At 39.1% G+C, this 18,175-nt stretch overlaps 2 protein-coding genes across 2 annotated transcripts; both read left to right on the top strand.

Annotated features, from left to right (window-relative positions):
• The first annotated feature begins 2,645 nt into the window (after positions 1–2,645).
• gngt2b (guanine nucleotide binding protein (G protein), gamma transducing activity polypeptide 2b) lies at positions 2,646–3,032 on the top strand. Its single transcript, XM_008301541.1, has 2 exons — positions 2,646–2,729; positions 2,904–3,032. The coding sequence occupies exons 1-2, from the start codon at positions 2,646–2,648 to the stop codon at positions 3,030–3,032; spliced, it is 213 nt and encodes a 70-aa protein (XP_008299763.1).
• Positions 3,033–6,089: 3,057 nt separating this feature from the next.
• On the top strand, positions 6,090–13,758 carry LOC103372025 (putative all-trans-retinol 13,14-reductase). Its single transcript, XM_008301540.1, has 11 exons — positions 6,090–6,246; positions 8,073–8,255; positions 9,961–10,202; positions 10,292–10,487; positions 11,527–11,724; positions 11,820–11,939; positions 12,024–12,162; positions 12,540–12,649; positions 12,864–13,030; positions 13,140–13,299; positions 13,589–13,758. Exons 1-11 carry the CDS (start codon positions 6,090–6,092, stop codon positions 13,756–13,758), a joined length of 1,842 nt encoding a protein of 613 aa, XP_008299762.1.
• Positions 13,759–18,175: the final 4,417 nt, after the last annotated feature.

The following is an 18,175-nucleotide window of genomic DNA, read 5'->3' as shown; positions in this document are numbered from 1 at the left end:
TTTATTTTTTAATCATTCTTGAGATATTGTCATCCAAACAGCTTTGAATTTAAACGTGCTGAAAGTGGGTCGTTGGGCAATTTTTTTAACAATTTTTCATTCTGAAATACTCTGAAAACTTGATATATCAGTCTAAAATTTAATGGATATCATTTTAAATGTTGGGCTGAAAGGTGGCTCGGTGGTTAGCATTGTTGCCTCATAGCTAGAAGGTCACCGGTTCGCGTCCCGGTGAGGACACCTGGGATCTTTCTGCGTGGAGTTTGCATGTTCTCCCCGTGCAGCGTGGGTTCTCGCCGGGTTCCCCGGTTTCCTCCCACAAGGTCCAAAAACACGTTGAGGTTAATTGGTGATTCTAAATTGTCCGTAGGTGTGAATGTGAGTGTGCTTGGTTGTCTGTCTCTAAGTGTAGCCCTGTGATAGACTGGTGACCTGTCCAGGGTGTCCCCTGCCTTCGCCCTAAGTCGGCTGGAATAGGCTCCAGGTCCCCGCGACCCTAGTGAGGATTACGCGGTGTATAGATAATGGATGGATTTTAAATGTTTAGTGTTTTGATTTAAAAAAAAGTTCCAAGCAAATCAAAGATTATTGAACAGAAGGCCCTTGATTATTCAAGATGGATTTCTGCCTAAGACATCTGAGTCTTCTACACTTTTTTAAAAATCAAATTTAGCAAGTATCTACTCATCTGTCCACAAGATGTCAATTTTGCGTGTTTGTACACAACTCTGGCTCTGTAAATGGGAAACAAAAGAAAGTGGACTGATCCACACAACTCTATTCCAGCATGTCCTGCGTATGCAGACAGGAAAATGGGAGGGAAGCTGGGAAGGAAAGGGGGCAGTGAAAGCAGGAGGGGTGATAAATCTGGCACATGCTAACTATGTCAATATGTGAACTAGACCCCTTTAACCAGCTCGCAAGATTACCACCACAAATCAGAAGTCCCTGAAACAACGCTAAGAACATCCTGCTGTCCTCAATGGCAGCTAAAGCTCTGAGTGTTTTCAGAGCTTGAGATGTTTTATTCATATTTTCCCCCAACAACAGTCCAAAAGTATTTAGTTTCTAATAAAAGTCATGCAGTTAATGATACCATTTTAGAAAATGTAAGATTAAATAATGATGTCTGAAGTAATGTTAGCTTATCAGAAACTGTAAAAAATAAGCTTCACACAGACATACAACTTCTTTTAAATTGCTAAAATTTGGTTAAACAGTTTTGCAGTTAAAAGGGAATGGAAATATATCTAAAATAGGAAAGTGGGATTTCTTTTTTTTTTTTTTTCATCAGGTGCTCAGCGACAAACCAAGTCCACTTAATGATAAGGAGCGTCTCCACGCTGCCGTTAATCCACGATGACGTTGCTGAGGTTAATCTGGAGTAGATGAGACTAACCCAGATCCTGAAAATGGCTTAGTGTGAGTCCTGCTGAAGGTTTAGTTAAGGATCAGTAGCTTGTCAGGTCTCAGATGAAATGTCAGTTGGAGGGTAACATTTAGAAGAAAATGTTTAGTTTGAACTGAACTACATGATCACGTTTAATGAAATTAAGTGTTTTCTTAGCCAGAAAGCTTCACACTGCACTGAAAAAATACAAGCACACATCTAGAATCAAGAGAAATGTGGCTTTAGTGGTACACAGAATGCTACCGTGGTGCAATATAACTGAGAAACATGTTTATCCATGCATTTGTTAAAACTGCGACACCAAATCCTGGTTCTAATCAGAAATTGAGCATAACGTTCCTGTAAAAGAGCCAAAAATGCAATCAGAATTTACTCCCAAAAAATATGAGCGTCAGGCCTCTTGTCCACAGTTTGTTGATTTGTGTGACGCTGGGAGACTCAGAGATTGATTGGACAGACGGCAAGATTAACGTAAATAATCAAATGAAAGTGATCGTGACTTGGCCTCCTTCCTGTGTTGAGCTGATGATGTATGAACACAATGAACCGAACTTTCACCACATATATCCACATTTATAGCTAATGCTCCTTTTGTTCATGCTATACTAATGTCATATTTCTGCATATTGCTACTTTATTTCTATGCTTTCATCAACTACAGATAGAAAACTAATGAAAAGCAACCAAGAAGCATGACTTTGTGTATGTTTACCACAGTTTAGAGTGAGTAACAGATCAGATCAGCTCTGTTTTTGTGTTTCACTTTCTCCAGCATGTCGTCTGCAGATTGTACCTGAACTCGCTTCCCTTCCTCCTTCCTGTTCAGGGGTTACGGCTCCTGATTGTTTAATCTCATCACGGGGGATTGGTGACATCAGGTCCAATCCTCGCCCAACAACTCGGAGGGAGGGGATCAGCTGGGATGAAGAGCAGTGGGACGGCACAGATCAGTCAGTCTGAAGAAGCGACCGAACCGAGAGGAAGGAACACAGCCGATGAGCTCCTAGGAGCCGATACAGTTCTGTTATCTTTGAGTGATCCCGCCATTCAACAGGTAAAAACCCTGACTACTGTGACATCTGTCTTTGCTGGATTTGCACTTACATTGTGTTTTGGAAGCTGAGGATTGGAGGAAAAGCGTAAATATTTGAATAACCTAAAGATACTACAAGTAAACTTTCAGGAATTTGTTGTGATATGTGTTTTAAAATGAGGATCTCTTCTTACAGCCAGGATGGCTCGGGATATGTCAGATAAGGAAATCCTGAAAATGGAGCTGGAACAGTTGAAAAAGGAAGTTAGCACACCTAGGACAGCAGTAAGTAAATAGTCTCTCTTGTTTAAACAGAACTGTCTTTCATTTTAGCTGCCTTTGGATTAAGAAATTGAGGGGAAAATACATGTTAAATACATTTATGCCATGCTAATTGAAATGTCTGTTAAAGAATTTTCATTACAAAACCTACATGTGTTTTTTTTCTCTGACCAACAGGTGAGTGCAAACTGCACAGACACTATTACTTTTGTTGAGGGACTGCTACCAAATGATCCACTGATCAAGGGCGTCCCAGATGACAAGAACCCCTACAAGGGAGACAAGGGAGGCTGCGTAGTAACATAGCACATCGACACCGGAGGAAAAGTCACACTGTTTTGTATGAGAGCTGGCTATGTTGCTGTGATTTTCCTGTAGAATTCCTGTGGATAAAGTGTGCAGTAGAAAAGAAAATTAAGATCCGTAAAGCTACCAGGAGAGAGACTGTATGTACCTGTTGATATGAAAATGCTTCTGTGTCAATTTGTAATTAAACGCAAATAGCTGTACAAAGCTTCAACCGGACCTGCCTGCTCTGATTCTTGATCTCTGTTCGCATACATCACTTTCATTGAACTGCTGCTGCACTTTCATCTCATTTTTATCAGTTAATATTAAATGGCTGCGTATTATCTCTGACTGTGAGCAGCACAAATCAACACAACCTCAACCTGCGTAGCGACACAAAGCAGGGCAAAGTCACAGGAGTTGCCGCTTAGTGTAATTTCTAATAGGATTTCTTTGCTGCAGCACAGTCGGTCACACGGGCCTGTTGACCCAGAGCTGCTTCCTGTATCAAAGTCTTTAAGCTTATTCCACACTTCATCCCGGCTTCCATTTCGAGCCCTCCATCCAATTAGTGTCGTTTTCAATCCGAGCGTCAACAAAAAAAACAACATCGTCTGGTCAACAGTTGCAGCTTTTGGTGTAAATTTGCCATCCTGGAGGAAGGATCCTGTGGCACCAGAGCTGATTTCCATCTTGGAAAATCACACACGATTTTTGATAACGCCACGCATTAGGATGTTAACACTGGACATATATAACTAGAAAGAGTAGTAGTTCATTTATGGATTAAAACAATCTCAATAAAATAAAATCAAGAGGTGGACAAAGCCGGTGAGTGTTATCAGAATTAAGACAATTTTAGTTGTATAAATGAAGGTGCAAAAATTTCGCAGTAATGATGAAAAACAATAACTCGGTTTAACTTATTCTGTTAAAAATAGTCTGAATTCTCTGTTCTCAGCGTCTTCCATTTGAACATTTTCTGGTTTCATTCCTCCTCTATGACAGTAAACTCATTATCTTTGTTAACAAAGCAAGACATTTGAAACCATCATCCTGGGCTTTGGGAAACATTTTTCCTGACTTTCTCATAAATTTTTAGACCAAACAAATAACTGATTCATTTACTAATTAAGTAAATAACTGACAGAACAACTGACAAAAAAACAACAATTGTTAGTTGCATCCCTGGCATAGATAGATAGATAGATAGATAGATAGATAGATAGATAGATAGATAGATAGATAGAATAACATATGCGGCTTATTTCGTGTCTAATCATCAAATTTTTTGAACAATTTCTTCACAATCATCTCTAATTTCCTGGATTTTTTTAAAAAAAGTGTTAAATAATAATATTAATAAAGATGAAGAAAGTGAAATTTTAGCTTGACATATCAAATTCTTCTTATTTTTTGCCACTTTTGGCAAATTTTTACACATTAAAGTTTCAGGATACGTTTGAATGACAATATCTCAGGAAGTATTAAAGATTCAAATGTCTGGAATATTTACTGTTTACATTTATCATCTCGTCATTAATTCAGAATCTGAATTTAACTGAACTAATGTCATTATGAAAATTCCTATCTTTGTGCTCACGTTAACATAAAAGTCTACAAGTGATGTTTTCTGAACCATATGTAGTTTCATGTCACAATAGCACAAACATAAAACACATTCAGCTTTTTTTTTCACATTTCAACTCATCCATATTCAGAGATTACTTGATTTACTTGTCTTGTACTGCAGATTTGGAATCACTGGCATGACAAGAGAAAAGGAGGGAAAATTTCAGACATTTTTTTCTATAAAAAAAATGTTTGTGAGAGTTCATGATAAAAAAAAAAAAAAAGTGTTTAGAAATTCAAGTAAATTAAAAATGGTCAAGCTCAAGGTCACCAAGGATTTGAGTCGTGAGTTGAGTGTGTCAGGACCAGCGTCACCTGTTTCTTCGAGTCAAAATGTCTCCTGCAAAAATCAAAAGAGGAATAACAGTGAGTTGAGAAATGTCCATATCAGCTAAACATTACCTTCATTTTATTTTGTGAACGTTATTTACATAACTTTTCTCACAATAAGTATTCTGAGCTGTCAGACGACTAACAACATTATTATTATTAAAATGTGGTTTTCCTTGTTTTCCATCTAAATGTTAACTCAGTTGTACAGTTTTGGATTCATACATAACAGCTTGTTTCTTTGTTGTGGTTCACGTTATCTGTGGCTCCAGAATAAATCTATGGATCAAAGTCAACTGCATCAGTGTAAAGCCTGAGTGCAAAGTCCATGTATAGAGTCCATGAAATGACACTATATCATCATGTACATCACGTGACAGTGGATTTATGTTTATTCTCCTCATTTACCAGAAATATACCGTGGATATTATTGTATTTGCTATTATTTAAATTACAGAGAGATGTCACTATTCTGAAGAAGCGTCTGACCCAATGTTTCCTCAAGGACGCGGATTTTGCAGTTATCAGACCTGAAATGCTGAAACTCGGTAATTTCACTCAGCCGCACGGTTGTAAAGACATAAAACTCAACACTATACGTATAAAGTCTAAGATGACTTGTCCATAGTGTGCTATCTTAATTGCCTTATCAGATAAGAACAATTATGAAAATCTCTAATCTATCTAGGTTTCCTATAAGCCCTTTGAAATCACTGAATGCACTTTACTTTTGTGTAGATTTCTTAACATTTGTTGAATAGTGCACCTTCTATTCATTTAAGAAGAATTTCCTCAAAGACATGTGAAGTAACGACAAGAAAAGAGACTTGGGTTTTGTCTTTGATGTGTTGGTGCAGTAACTGTGGTTTATCTAAATGTAACTGTGCGGCGGCTGCACATTCTGTCAACGCAAGAAAACTGGGTCTCTCACACTTTATCTTTACTGCTTGAGATGACATGAGCAGAGGTACATGTCAAACTCCTGCCCCTCAGACCTTTGTCACTCAGCACAATAAAAGGAGCCTGAAGAGGGGAATCGGTGTTCAGAATAAACAAGCACTGCTGAGGACACGCCGCTGCAGACCGACACCGAATCCAGAAACTGTCTCCAGGATGTGGCTCTTGATTTTCTTACTCTGGTTGGCCGTTTGGGCCGGTGGCACATACTGGTACCTGTTTGGTAAAAAAAGCCCGTTCTCCCTGGAGTCAGTGAGACCGCCTGGACCTCGAGAGTTCGATCAAAAGAAGCGGGACAAAGTCATCAAGCAAGGTAGAGTTACTGCAACGTGTTTGCATGCAGCATCAGAATAAACTGGTGTTGTGATGCCTTGATAAAGAATCCGTTGTGCCTTTGGGCTCTGTGGACACCTAATGTAACATTCAGTAGTTGTGTATATCATATTAAAATGTTATAGTATGAGTTGAAACAACAGTAATCTATTATTCTAGGCTGAGTGCACGCTCAAAAATGTAACATCTGCCAAATAAATAATTAAAATCAACTTAGTCGGTTATCTTTAGCCGTTTATTTCCTGAAAAACTGCAAAAACTACAGAAAACCAGGATAAGTTTACAATCCCTGCTTCAACATGAATCAATAAATATAATAATAATCTAAAATAATGTTTTTTCACTGCAAAACATTCCATTTTTAAAAAGTTGAAGTAAGCAGATTTATAAAAAAAAATGTTAATGCTTGATTCATTCAGTTCATATGTTCCATTAAGTCAACATGACGACAATCAAAGCAATGAAACATTTATATATACAGTGTGTTCACTGCACCTTTGTTTTTCATCCTATGACGAATAAATCAAAGCGGTTGCAATGGAAACGGTCCACTGAAAAATATAAATATGCCAGTTTCAGTTATCCTGCTTTTTTATTTTATTCTATTTTGCAAACTTTATGGATGAAATCTGACATTTTAGAGGAGGTTTGTGCCTTTGACTTTTATACTTCAGTGTTTATACACATTAAATAAACGAGACACTTTAATTAGTGAGTTTTTGTGGACGTCCTGGTAGGCAGCTTTTCTTTACCTTTGAACTGAGTTCAGGTACCTGTCGTCCCTGTTTCAGCTTAATGCAAAGCTAATATTGCGCTGGTTGGTAGCCTTATCGACCTGTCCAGGGTGTCCCCTGCCTTCGCCCTAAGTCGGCTGGGATAGACTCCAGCCCCCCTGTGACCCTAATGAGGATTAAGTGGTGTATAGATAATGAATGGATGGATGGATGGCAGCCTTATATGTTTTTTTACTCATTTCTAATTCAAGCGGTTTCAGTATAAAAGCTTGTTTATATTGAAAGTCTCTCTGAAAAGTCAACTGCATCATGTAAAGCAATGAGTTTTCACATCGGAGCACATTTAACATCTATAAATTGAACTCAGTTTAGTCCTCTGTAAGGCTGAACAACTCGTTTCAACAGTTGGAAACAATGCAATTAGTGAATCTCAAATGCTGTAAAGAAAGATAATTGTTATGCAGCAGTTCTAAGACAGGGTTTTATAAATTCTTATTGTGTCCTTGTGTGACAGTCATGCTTTTGATGACATTCAATAATGTTTCATTATGTTTTAAATCTATTACATAGTGCATATTCAACTGAAGCGGATCAAATCACAATACCTGTCAGGGGAAAAAAACACAATTAGATACTTCTTGTTTTAAAAAAAATAAATAAATCTTTACATACAACTAATGCACAGCGGCGTTGTGCTGATACAGTTATCTAAATGATCCGTTTGCTGGACCATAACTCAGACTAAAGATTAGACCTACATTAACAGAAGTACAATAACTGTTTTTCATGTGTGTGTTTTATCTAAATTAGATGACCATCAGGACGTTGTTAGCGGCTAATCTGCTGTTCACTGCCAACAGTAGAACACAGACACAGGAAATAGTTCAGCATTGATGACAGGACAGGTGTGCAGTGCAACCTTCAGACTGTATTATATAACATTTTGTTACACAATTCCATGTCTCAGTTGCAACACTTGCTTGCGATAACATTTATGATGCACCTTTATGATAACTGTGTGAAGCACAACTATTCGTTTTTACAGTCAGGAGTTCTGTATGTTTCTGTGCAGGGTTCAGTGTTGACAAAGTGCCCCAGAACCTGGACGTCATCGTCATCGGCAGCGGCATCGGTGGGCTCACAGCTGGAGCCACGCTGGCCAAAGCGGGGAAGAAAGTTTTGGTGTTGGAACAGCACGACCAGGCCGGAGGCTGCTGCCACACATACATCGAGAAAGGCTTTGAGTTTGACGTTGGTGAGAAGGCTTCTGTCTCAAGCGCCATGAAATTTTTCTGTCAAACTCTTATTTTCTCAACCTTAAATCAGAACAATGTTCATGCTGAGAACAGCTTGAATTAAATGTATCTGATATTAGACAAACAGCCAAAACAGTAAGTGTAATTAGGTACAAAAAGGCTGTAACTGGCCACCAAGAGCAAGTCAATCAATCTATTCTCTGATAGATATTTGCTGCCTTGTATGGAAGCAAACACCAGAAAAAGAAAAGTGGATTAGTTACAGGTTTTATGGGAAAAGTTTGCCCTTACAAGACTTCTTTCAAAATATTACAACACACAAACGTATCACTTTATAACAAACATTTCTAATTTCACCAGAATACTATTTACCTCGTTGCAACATGAAACCTTTTGACATTGCAACTTCACAATTTAGCCTGCATAATGAAAAACTCCTGTTTGAGATATATGGCTCGTTTGCATGATTTGATAAAGTTCTATTTTATGATGAGGTTGAAACATGGTGAGAATTTGCATTATAGTGATTAGTGTGCATACACAGCAAAGGATTTTGAAATGCACAGAGCGAGGCAGAATTAAGAATGATTCCAGCCTGCAGAAGGTAGCCTCGAATCATCATTTCTTACTTCAGGGGCAAAGACGGCTCCATGGACTGTATCATCCACTGTGCTCAATAACAGCAGAATCAGGACACGTCTCTACCCAAGCACGAAGTAGAACTTGAAGTAGGACTTCATCAAATCATGTAAATCATCAGTTTTCATCAATCTTAATACAATTATGTTATCAGACTATAATGCCCAGTATTCAATACTATGACAAGAAGCTGACTTAAAGCCTTTCGTGTAACAAGACAAGTGGTGTATCATAACAACAGAAAGAGTTTCTTGTTACATATAACCTGATACGTTTGTGTGTCATAATAAAAAACATCTTGTTATACAGATAAACTTATATGTTACTGATCTGGTGTTGCAGCCATACACTGCCACATCCTGCTTATTGAAGGTGCAACTTTATAGGAATATTATAGTAAGTGATGTTTCTGGACAGCCAACTACAATGAAATCTAATCTGTGTTAAAAAACATACTACTAAAGGCAGTAATACATTTTCAGAAGGGACATTTTGAAGTCGTCATAGCAGGAGCAATAAAATCCAAATTCAGATTTGCCTGATCATAATTGCTGTCACTTTTTTCCTTTGCACAAGGTTACATCTTCAGAGCACTTAATTTTTCAGCAATCCACTTTTTCTTTCCCCCTTGAGGAATGTCGCCTTATCAAGGAAGCTGCCAACTGCTTTATGTGTTGATGAACAACTGCTTGTTTCGGCCGTCATAAAAGCCTCCTCCAGACACTCTCCCTTCATTGTGTAGAGATAAGATAAGAGCTACTAAGACAGGCCCAGCTTGTGAAAAAATGTTACCCCTATATTTTGATAAGGAGTTTGATAAGAGTGCTTCTGAAGTCAGCACCTTCCAGTCATAGGTAAACTGCAAAAGAAGACATATCCACTTAGCTGTGGATATCTCTGTTCATTTAGGTTACTGCAGACTATAATAAAATCCTATAGTACCATAAAATACAAATCTCGATCAAAACAAGCGTAGTAACACACACGGGTATTTATAATGAATGCTGTAAAGTCTATCTCCATTTATCATCACCGTGTTCACATTTTCCTCTCTTTCGTCTCCAGGGCTTCACTACATTGGCCAGGTCCATGAGAACAGTCTGTTGCGTATTGCCTTTGACCAGATCTCTGAGGGCCAGCTGGAGTTCCAGGAGCTAAATCAGCATTTTGACACCATCCAGATCGGCGTCGGCGAAGAGAAGCGGGACTACACCATCTTCTCCGGTAAAACGGAGATGAAAGCCCACCTGTTGAAGCAATTCCCTGACGACACGGAAGCCATTGAGACGTTCTTCAGAATCATGAAGGTGCTGCTGTTTGATTGATGTATCAGTCTGTCACGTACCTGAAACTATAAATTCAAACCCTTTTCAAACTTCTCCCCGTCTCCCATCAGGTCTCAGCTAAGAAGACTCACTATCTGGCGACTCTGAAGCTGATCCCACAGTGGGTGTCTTTGTTCCTTCTAAAATCGGGCATTGCAGACCTCGTCTCTCCAGTTTTTCGGCTCTCCGGCACAAATGCAACAGAGTTTGCGAACACCCTGACCAGCAACAAGGATCTCCAGGTCATCTTTTCTTATCTTTTCTATGGTGAGTCCTAAGAAGGGTGAACATATGTAACATACTGGATGTGAATTAAACAAAAGGTATGAGGTAGATGAAAAAAAATGGATGTAATCATAACTGTCTTTTAGTTTTAAATATGACAGTGCTTTAACCCTCAACACATGTATGAATTGCAGCCCTTATTCTAAAAAAAAAGTTACCCCTAGTAGGAAGCTGACAAACTGGATATCTTCATTGTCTGATCACTAAAACATCAAGGACTGTAGACACATGGTATCTTCTCTAGTGATGCTCTGCCAGTAATCTTCTCGTCTCGCTCGTTTTAGATAAATTGCATTTTAATCTAGTATTTAGATGTGAACTCAGCTCAGGTGATTGCTTTTTTGAATACACTCTCCATCTAACATTGCCGATGTGGTGTTTTTTATATTCTGGAGGACACAACATGAACGACAATCAGCAGTTAACAACACTGCTGAGCGTTTAAACCTTGAAACTGCAGGATATCGATGAAAATCTTTAGAACACGAGGGCTTATGTGGAGTAAAACTAACTATATCAGACACATTCGAGAGGAAAACGAGAAGAGTCGGTGATCTTCAGTCCACTTTTAAGTGATCTGAAAGAAAGAATACAAGAAACGGAGTTGATCTTGAGAGCAACTGATGCACAAAAGCCCCGTGTTTTGATAAATACAATGCCCCATTTTGCACCAAGTGTTATAGGAACTACACAGTGCCAGATTCCCACAGCCTGTTCGATGGACACGTCTGGCCCATGTATTTGCAACACCAGAACTTGTCCTGTCTAACATGTAGGCTAACAAACCTCCATTGTTCTATTTCCTTTGTGCTAATCTAATTGGATTTAAGTCCAGTAACTATGATCAGTTGCTGTTAAGGTGCACTCGGAGTTGATGGAAAGTATTAGATTGTGTACTACAATGGAAACCAACTACAGGCCACTCTTGTAAACATGTGTGCCACCTCGTGCTTCTTCAAGTTACTGCCTTGTGAACTTTTACAAACTAACATCTTTAAACCCTTATTCTGTCTACATTTAGGTGTGCCTCCAAAGGAGTCCAGTATTCTGATCAACGCCCTCCTGGTTCATCACTACAAACGAGGTGCCTACTACCCTAAAGGTGGAGCCAGCGAGATCGCTTTCCACATCATCCGCACCATTCAGAAATATGGAGGGAACTGCCTGGTCAGAGCTCCAGTCTCCCAGATCCTGGTTAATGACAAGGGGGCAGCTTTTGGTGAGAACTGCTTCGAGCTGATTTTACACTTGGTAAAAGATTGCATCGAAGGTGAGGCAGATTTGAAATTTAATTTCTGTGCTGCGATGTGACAGGTGTGAAGGTGAGGAAAGGTCAAGACGAAGTGGAGATTCATGCGCCGGTGGTTGTGTCAAACTGTGGCATCTTCACTACCTTCCAGAAACTTCTTCCCCCTGAGATTCAAGTCAAACATGGTGAGAAACCTGATTCTGAAGCAAAGTTTTCATAATGATGCAAGTGAAGACGTTTCAAGGTGACTACATTTTCGCATGTTTTAGATGTTCAGGAAAGACTGAACATGATGAAACATGGCAGAGGATCATTCTTGGTCTTCTCGGGCTTCGATGGAACTGCAGAGGACTTGGGCCTCGTGTCCACTAACTTCTGGCTGTTCAAGAACAACGACATGGACAAGTCGTAAGTATGCAGTGAACACAGAAGCAACCACAAAGGGGCGCTGTTGTATAAAAAGACAGAAAGCAAGTAAAATCTCAGACGGTAAACTTGCTTTTTAGTGGAAGCTTGCTGCCAGGAAGGTTTCTTCTACTTTTATTTCTTCAAAAAGAACCAAAAATACTGAGTAGCTCAAGATTTAGTGAACATTTTATCACTAAGAAACATCCTGTATTATGTTGCTTTGTCAAAGGTATCTGAGTTAGAGTTTCTTTCTTGTCCGCTAGATGGAGTAAAGGATCAGTCAGGACTTTTCACATGTGGCCGCACTGCTGATCAAAGTCAGATTGCTCAGACTGGGGGAGGATAATGTAAACGTAACATTTCCATGTGCTTTTTAGGATGGACGACTTCTTTGCGATGAGCAAAGAGGAAGCACCTGATAACATCCCCATGATGTTCATCACAATCCCATCTTCTAAGGACCCTGAAGCCAAACTCAGACATCCTGGTACACACAACCACTGCTATTTCTACTCTAGCCAAAAATAGAAGTTACAGGAAAGGTGGAGTTTGCTAAAAAAAAAAATTAAAGTGTTGTGACTAAATCAAGCATGTTATGTTTTAAAGATTTACTCCTATGGACACACAATAAAAACAGAAAATATCACATCTGAGTGTTCAGACTGATCAGACGTGATGTCTTGTGGGTTTCATGTCAACAGGAAAATCTTGCATGACCATACTGACCATGGTTCAGTATGAATGGTTTGAAGAGTGGAAGGACACGACTGTGCGCAAAAGGGGTGATGAATACTACAACTACAAAATGAGATTTGCTAATCACCTCTTTAACTGGGCCTGCACGATATTCCCTAAAATCAAAGACAAGGTAGGAGCTGCCATTTTCTGTCAACACGCATTCCCGCTTAGGTTGTTTCATACATGCCTGCTGTTTGATATCAAACTGCTGTGTAACGTCTGTATGATTTGTTTTTCAGTTGGTTTTCCAGGATGTGGCGACCCCACTAACCAACATGCACTACCTGGGTGCTCAGCGTGGAGCCATGTACTCCGCTGAGCACAACCTGGAGCGTTTCCATGCTGAGGCCGTGGCCAGGAACAGGTGCAACACCCCCGTCAAAAACCTCTACATCACAGGTATGGATGTTTTATGTGGGATCTTATGTTAAAGCATTGTGTTTTGTAGCTAGATACATAGGCATAGATATGTCTCAACAACCTTTAAGATTAATGGTGGGAGGTTTGATGGTACTTTTAAGTGTGGGACTTTCTTATAAACATACCAAAATAGTCTGTTTTTGCTTGTTTACTGCGTTGGTGCCGTTAAAACATATTTGTGAAGAAGACACAAAGGAGAAGAAGTTGCATTATTTTGAGGCTTTACAGGAAAAATCATATCAACGGGTTGTATGGCTCTGTGTTCCAGGCCAGGATGTGTTCAGCTGTGGGATAGCCGGAGCTCTACATGGCGGACTCCTCTGCGCCTCGACAGTGTTGGATCACATCGTCTACATCGACTTGCTCCTCCTCAAGAAGAAGCTGAAGAGGAGGAAAGCCAAAGAGCTGGCCGAGCTGGCAAAGAAGAAGCTGCAGTGAGAGTGCTCCCTACGCCCCCTGCAGGACAACGGTGACACTGCACAAACCCAGTGCGGTAGAACCCTTGATTGTTGTGGGAATCATGAAGGAACACAAAGCCACTGTGTCCTGCTGGTTCACTCATTCAAAGTCAGTATTTCTGCGTCATATTTTGTGGCATCATTTTGGTTTATGTCTATGCTACTTATGTATTGTTCCAACGTGTAAATATGCTTAAGAGTTAGCAAGGCGATAAAGGCTCACATGTATTTTCAGAATATTTTTTTCTATTGGTTGTTGTGTTCACTTTAAACAAGGCTAATATAAATGAGTTAACATCTAATGAGATTTGCTCAAATGTAGAAAATTGCAATATTAGAGTATTTTAAAATTACATTCTTTGGGGATGGTTTTAGTAGGGTTGCTGGTATGGGGTCAATTTGCTTGTTCTTCAGTATTTCCAAAGTTTTACAAGTTTATCTTATAAATTTCTGTTTAATTCAGTTCCATACAGCTTTATTATTATTTAAAGGAAATTAGCTGTTGGGTATAAGTTAACAGACCCACAGTTCCAAGTGTAAAAGTTGTTTGGGGCTACGTTGAGCTGACGTTGACACTTGCAACAATGAAAGTCCAAAATAGATATAAATACATATATATGAATAAATGCTCTACCAAAATGACACACTGTACTATCCACTGTTACCCTACCATTTTAGGGGAAACATTATGTGTTTAAATGTTATTTTATTTTATCTGTCTTATTTACTGTTGAATGGTAAACAGTATTGTTCCATTTTTGTACATACTTATAATGTGCTCTTTAACTCAGTCGTATTGAGGGAACAAGTTTCTAGTTTTATGTTTGCTTCACCTAATGTAATCTCAACTTAATATAAAGCTGGAAAAATTAAACAAATTTTAATCATTAATACAATTTCATGAAACCAGCTGTTGGAAATATTTAAGATCTTCTGAAGTCACTTCTTGAGATGTACAATTTTATTTAATGTCATGGATCGTTTTGTTTTTGCATATAAAATGGATGATTTTATTTTTGCTGTACATTGGTAGACCAAAGCAAGACTGTATAATAAACATGTAATAATCTGAATAAAAGCTGTTTCTGAAGTCATTGTGAAATGCTATCAAGTCATTTTTAAAGTATAAGAAGTCTGACTTCATCAAGCCTAACTTCATGGATGTGATCATAAAATCAAATCAAATATTGCCTCTAATAAATCTTTAATCTACCAAGAATAATTACAGTGCAGCGTCAGGTCAAATGGGTGGCTATTTTTCCCATCATTTAAGTATCCCTCATAGGTGAACTGAGATTATAAGGCCCCTGTGGGCTTAGTTCCCACCTATGTTGTTCTGACCTGACTTATACCCCTGGTGTTGTTTGGCTAACTGTTTAAATCAAACGTATGGGGGGAAACCTCAGACTTCCTGCTCTAAGTGAACATTTCCTCAGTAAACGGTGGGCAGATTGGCTGACAAACTGTGGTCTGTCGGAGACGACCGGGGGGATCCGAGGAGAAGAATGCCCCCTCTGTCCAGGCAGACGGTGGGATGCCAGTAACCTCGCTCGCTCCTCCATCCCTCTGCTGCACGGGCCTTGGGAAAGCTGTCACTGCAGCTAGAGCTCGAAGTTTCTGGTGTTTCTTTTAATGTTTTATGATAAAAAAAAATAAGACCAAAACTAAAACAAGTTGAAGGAATGATGAGCAAAATGAAATGAAGGATTTAATTACACCAGCTTTGCCTGGCTGGAAGTTCAGTAGACCGTAACATATAATTACTATGGCAAGATAAAAAGCACGACTTCACCAGAAATAAACGTGACAGAAACTCTTACTTTGTGCTCCGACTGACTCACAAGGCTATAAACAGACCCACCTAAACTCGGTTCAGTTTGACTTTAGGAATCAAGTTAACCCATTCTTTTTTTCCTAGTGATGTGGCTCTTGGAGTCGGTCTGCCAGCTGGTTGGGCCGTCTAATAACCCACCCCACGCTGAGGTATCTCAGCAGCTATTGGATAGATGGAATTTCACTGTTCTCAGAGGATGACGCCTACGGACTCAGATGATTCACTGACTCTTCCTCTAGTATACATTTAGGCTTTTAATGACAGTAACTATTGAAAGATCTGCCTTGAAGTAGGGTTTGCTGATTCAAAATCCCCTTCAGGATTACTTTGTTAAAACTCTTACTTATGATTTATCACCATTACCGGCCAGTTCAGTTTGTGATCTAATATATGCAAAACTCATGACGTTCCCATCAGCCCCTGCTGTGCTTTCTATTAAATGCTAATTATCAAATATGAGCATGCCAACACAATAACGTCAGATGGTCACCATGGTGAACATTATGCTTTCTAAACACGAGCATGCTTGTAGTGTCAATGCCAACTTGTTAACATGTGACCTTCTGACATGTTTACGTACTAATGTTAGCATTTATGTCACAGCTTCCTGGAGCTGCTATCATGATGTAACTTTTTAACTTGTTCAACTTTAATTTACTCCATATTTTAGAACATATGGCATCATACTGGTGCAGTACTATAAAAAAACTAGAATATGAGGGAATAGAGCATACTTTAAAAAGTGCTTACCCCTCCTTTAAGTGGAGTCTCAGTATGAGTGTGTCTGTTCTATGAGTTTCTCAACAACTGTTTATTCAATCCACTTTACACTTGCTGGGTGTATTGCTGGTGACTCAAGGAAGTGTAGTGTCGTGTGAAAATTAGTTTGGATGCATGGTTCTCGAGAAACCTAAAAAGAAACATAAACTACATTATCAACTACAACAATGGCTTCACCCAGTCAAAGCATGGATTCCCAAACAGAACCTTCATCCTGCAAGTTTCTGCAAGCAACTAATCATAACCAACTTAATCTAATAAATGCCAGTTTGCAGTTTTAAATATTAACAAGTTGTTAGTGCCAAGCAGTAGTACAAGTAAGTGGATTCTGGTCTGCATTCTAAGCCTCCTCAAAATGAAGTTCCTATACAGCTAAACTGCATTCTCAGGTATGTTCTTTGAGGGAAACTTACTGTCTCAAGGAATATGTTTTGGTCATGATATTTCAAAAACACATTCGTAATCAACATATCTGCTATTTATTATATTGCTCTCCAGCTTGCTCCTTTTCAGGAAATCAATTATTTCTAAGATGACATTTGCATCTCTCATAACTCAGACAGTGGAGGAGAAGCTTTGAAGATGTTATGAAAGGGTCGTACATTAACCCAAGGAATTATATTTGAAAGCCTGACCAAACAGTGAGTGAAAACAAAAGTAAACAGCAAGTGAAAACTAAACTTAAGGTCTTTTGTCAGACTTGTGCCACCTCTTTCCCTCTAAACTCCTAATACAGATGTATTGTTTGAAATTGAGAATGCAATTTAGTTGTATGGAAGTGTAATTTTCATTGGGAGACATGTTGGGATATATTATGTGATGATTTATAGAGAAACACAAAAAGACAAAGTAGTCATGCCAAATGCAATTTCTTTCAAAACCTAGTTAGTGATGAATAATGCATTTTTTAAATCAATTTTCATCCTAAAAGATCACCTTTGTAGAGATAATTGAGTCATGCCCTGAGACGAGAGTCAGCGTTGCTAAATTGTTTTTGTTTGTATTCCAAAATGGATCCCTCTCATTTCAACTTCTGTGGAGCCTGAAACTGGAAGAACGTATCCTTCCACAAAAATCCAAATTTTGGCAGTTAAAGTTCACTTTTTACACTTTTTAGATCATTTCAAAAATATGAAAATTCCAACTTTGTAGAGACAAAAAGGTCTGCCTGTTTAACTGCTGAGAACAGAAACTAAAGGGAGCTCTGACCTCTCGTTTCACTCAATAGAAAAAAAAAGCCTTCATGTTCTGAATAGAAAAGCAAATATCTTAAACTGAAATGAGCAGATCTGAAGAGGAATTTAAGCTCTTCTTGACCGGCACAAGCACCACCTCGACCCCCTTCCTTTTTCCTCTTGCAGGCGGCTCCCACATGTTTAGACATGCTCTTACATCAGGAGAGGCCCAGAGGGTCGGATCTGAACAAAAGCAGTCCACTCTTTCCACCGTCTCCTACTATGTTTTACCCTGCAGATAAACACCTTCATATAAAATGAATACTGCAGAAGCTGTAGTTCAGTCCTAATCCAACAACACTGGCACTTCAAAAGGAACATGAACCATCTTTTTTTACATTTTTTTTTACACAAAGCAAACAGTAAACTCGAAAACAGTGTAGCAGCAGGATTGGCTCAGCGAGTATTCATGTTGCTGGGCTCTCGTCTCTGTGCTTCAGCCAGCTTTCCCTCTTTTCCAGATGTTGGAGCTCCTCCCCGCTGGCCTGCCACAGCCTCCCACAGCTTGAACTCAGCCAACAACCACAGCTGCTACCAATCTGACGATT

The sequence above is a fragment of the Stegastes partitus genome, unplaced genomic scaffold (genome assembly GCF_000690725.1).
Source record: "Stegastes partitus isolate 25-593 unplaced genomic scaffold, Stegastes_partitus-1.0.2 Scaffold1684, whole genome shotgun sequence".
NCBI classification, from domain to species: domain Eukaryota; kingdom Metazoa; phylum Chordata; class Actinopteri; family Pomacentridae; genus Stegastes; species Stegastes partitus.
Note: the sequence above shows the minus strand (reverse complement) of the source record. Positions and strands in the feature narration are given on the sequence as shown.

Excerpts from the sequence above, each read along its gene's own strand:
- gngt2b (XM_008301541.1), top strand. The coding sequence starts at position 2,646 with ATGGCTCGGGATATGTCAGATAAGGAAATCCTGAAAATGGAGCTGGAA. Across the intron at positions 2,730-2,903 it reads TTAGCACACCTAGGACAGCA|GTGAGTGCAAACTGCACAGA; the intron begins GTAAGTAAATAG and ends TCTGACCAACAG.
- LOC103372025 (XM_008301540.1), top strand. The coding sequence starts at position 6,090 with ATGTGGCTCTTGATTTTCTTACTCTGGTTGGCCGTTTGGGCCGGTGGC. Across the intron at positions 8,256-9,960 it reads AGGCTTTGAGTTTGACGTTG|GGCTTCACTACATTGGCCAG; the intron begins GTGAGAAGGCTT and ends TTTCGTCTCCAG. Across the intron at positions 10,488-11,526 it reads CTTTTCTTATCTTTTCTATG|GTGTGCCTCCAAAGGAGTCC; the intron begins GTGAGTCCTAAG and ends GTCTACATTTAG.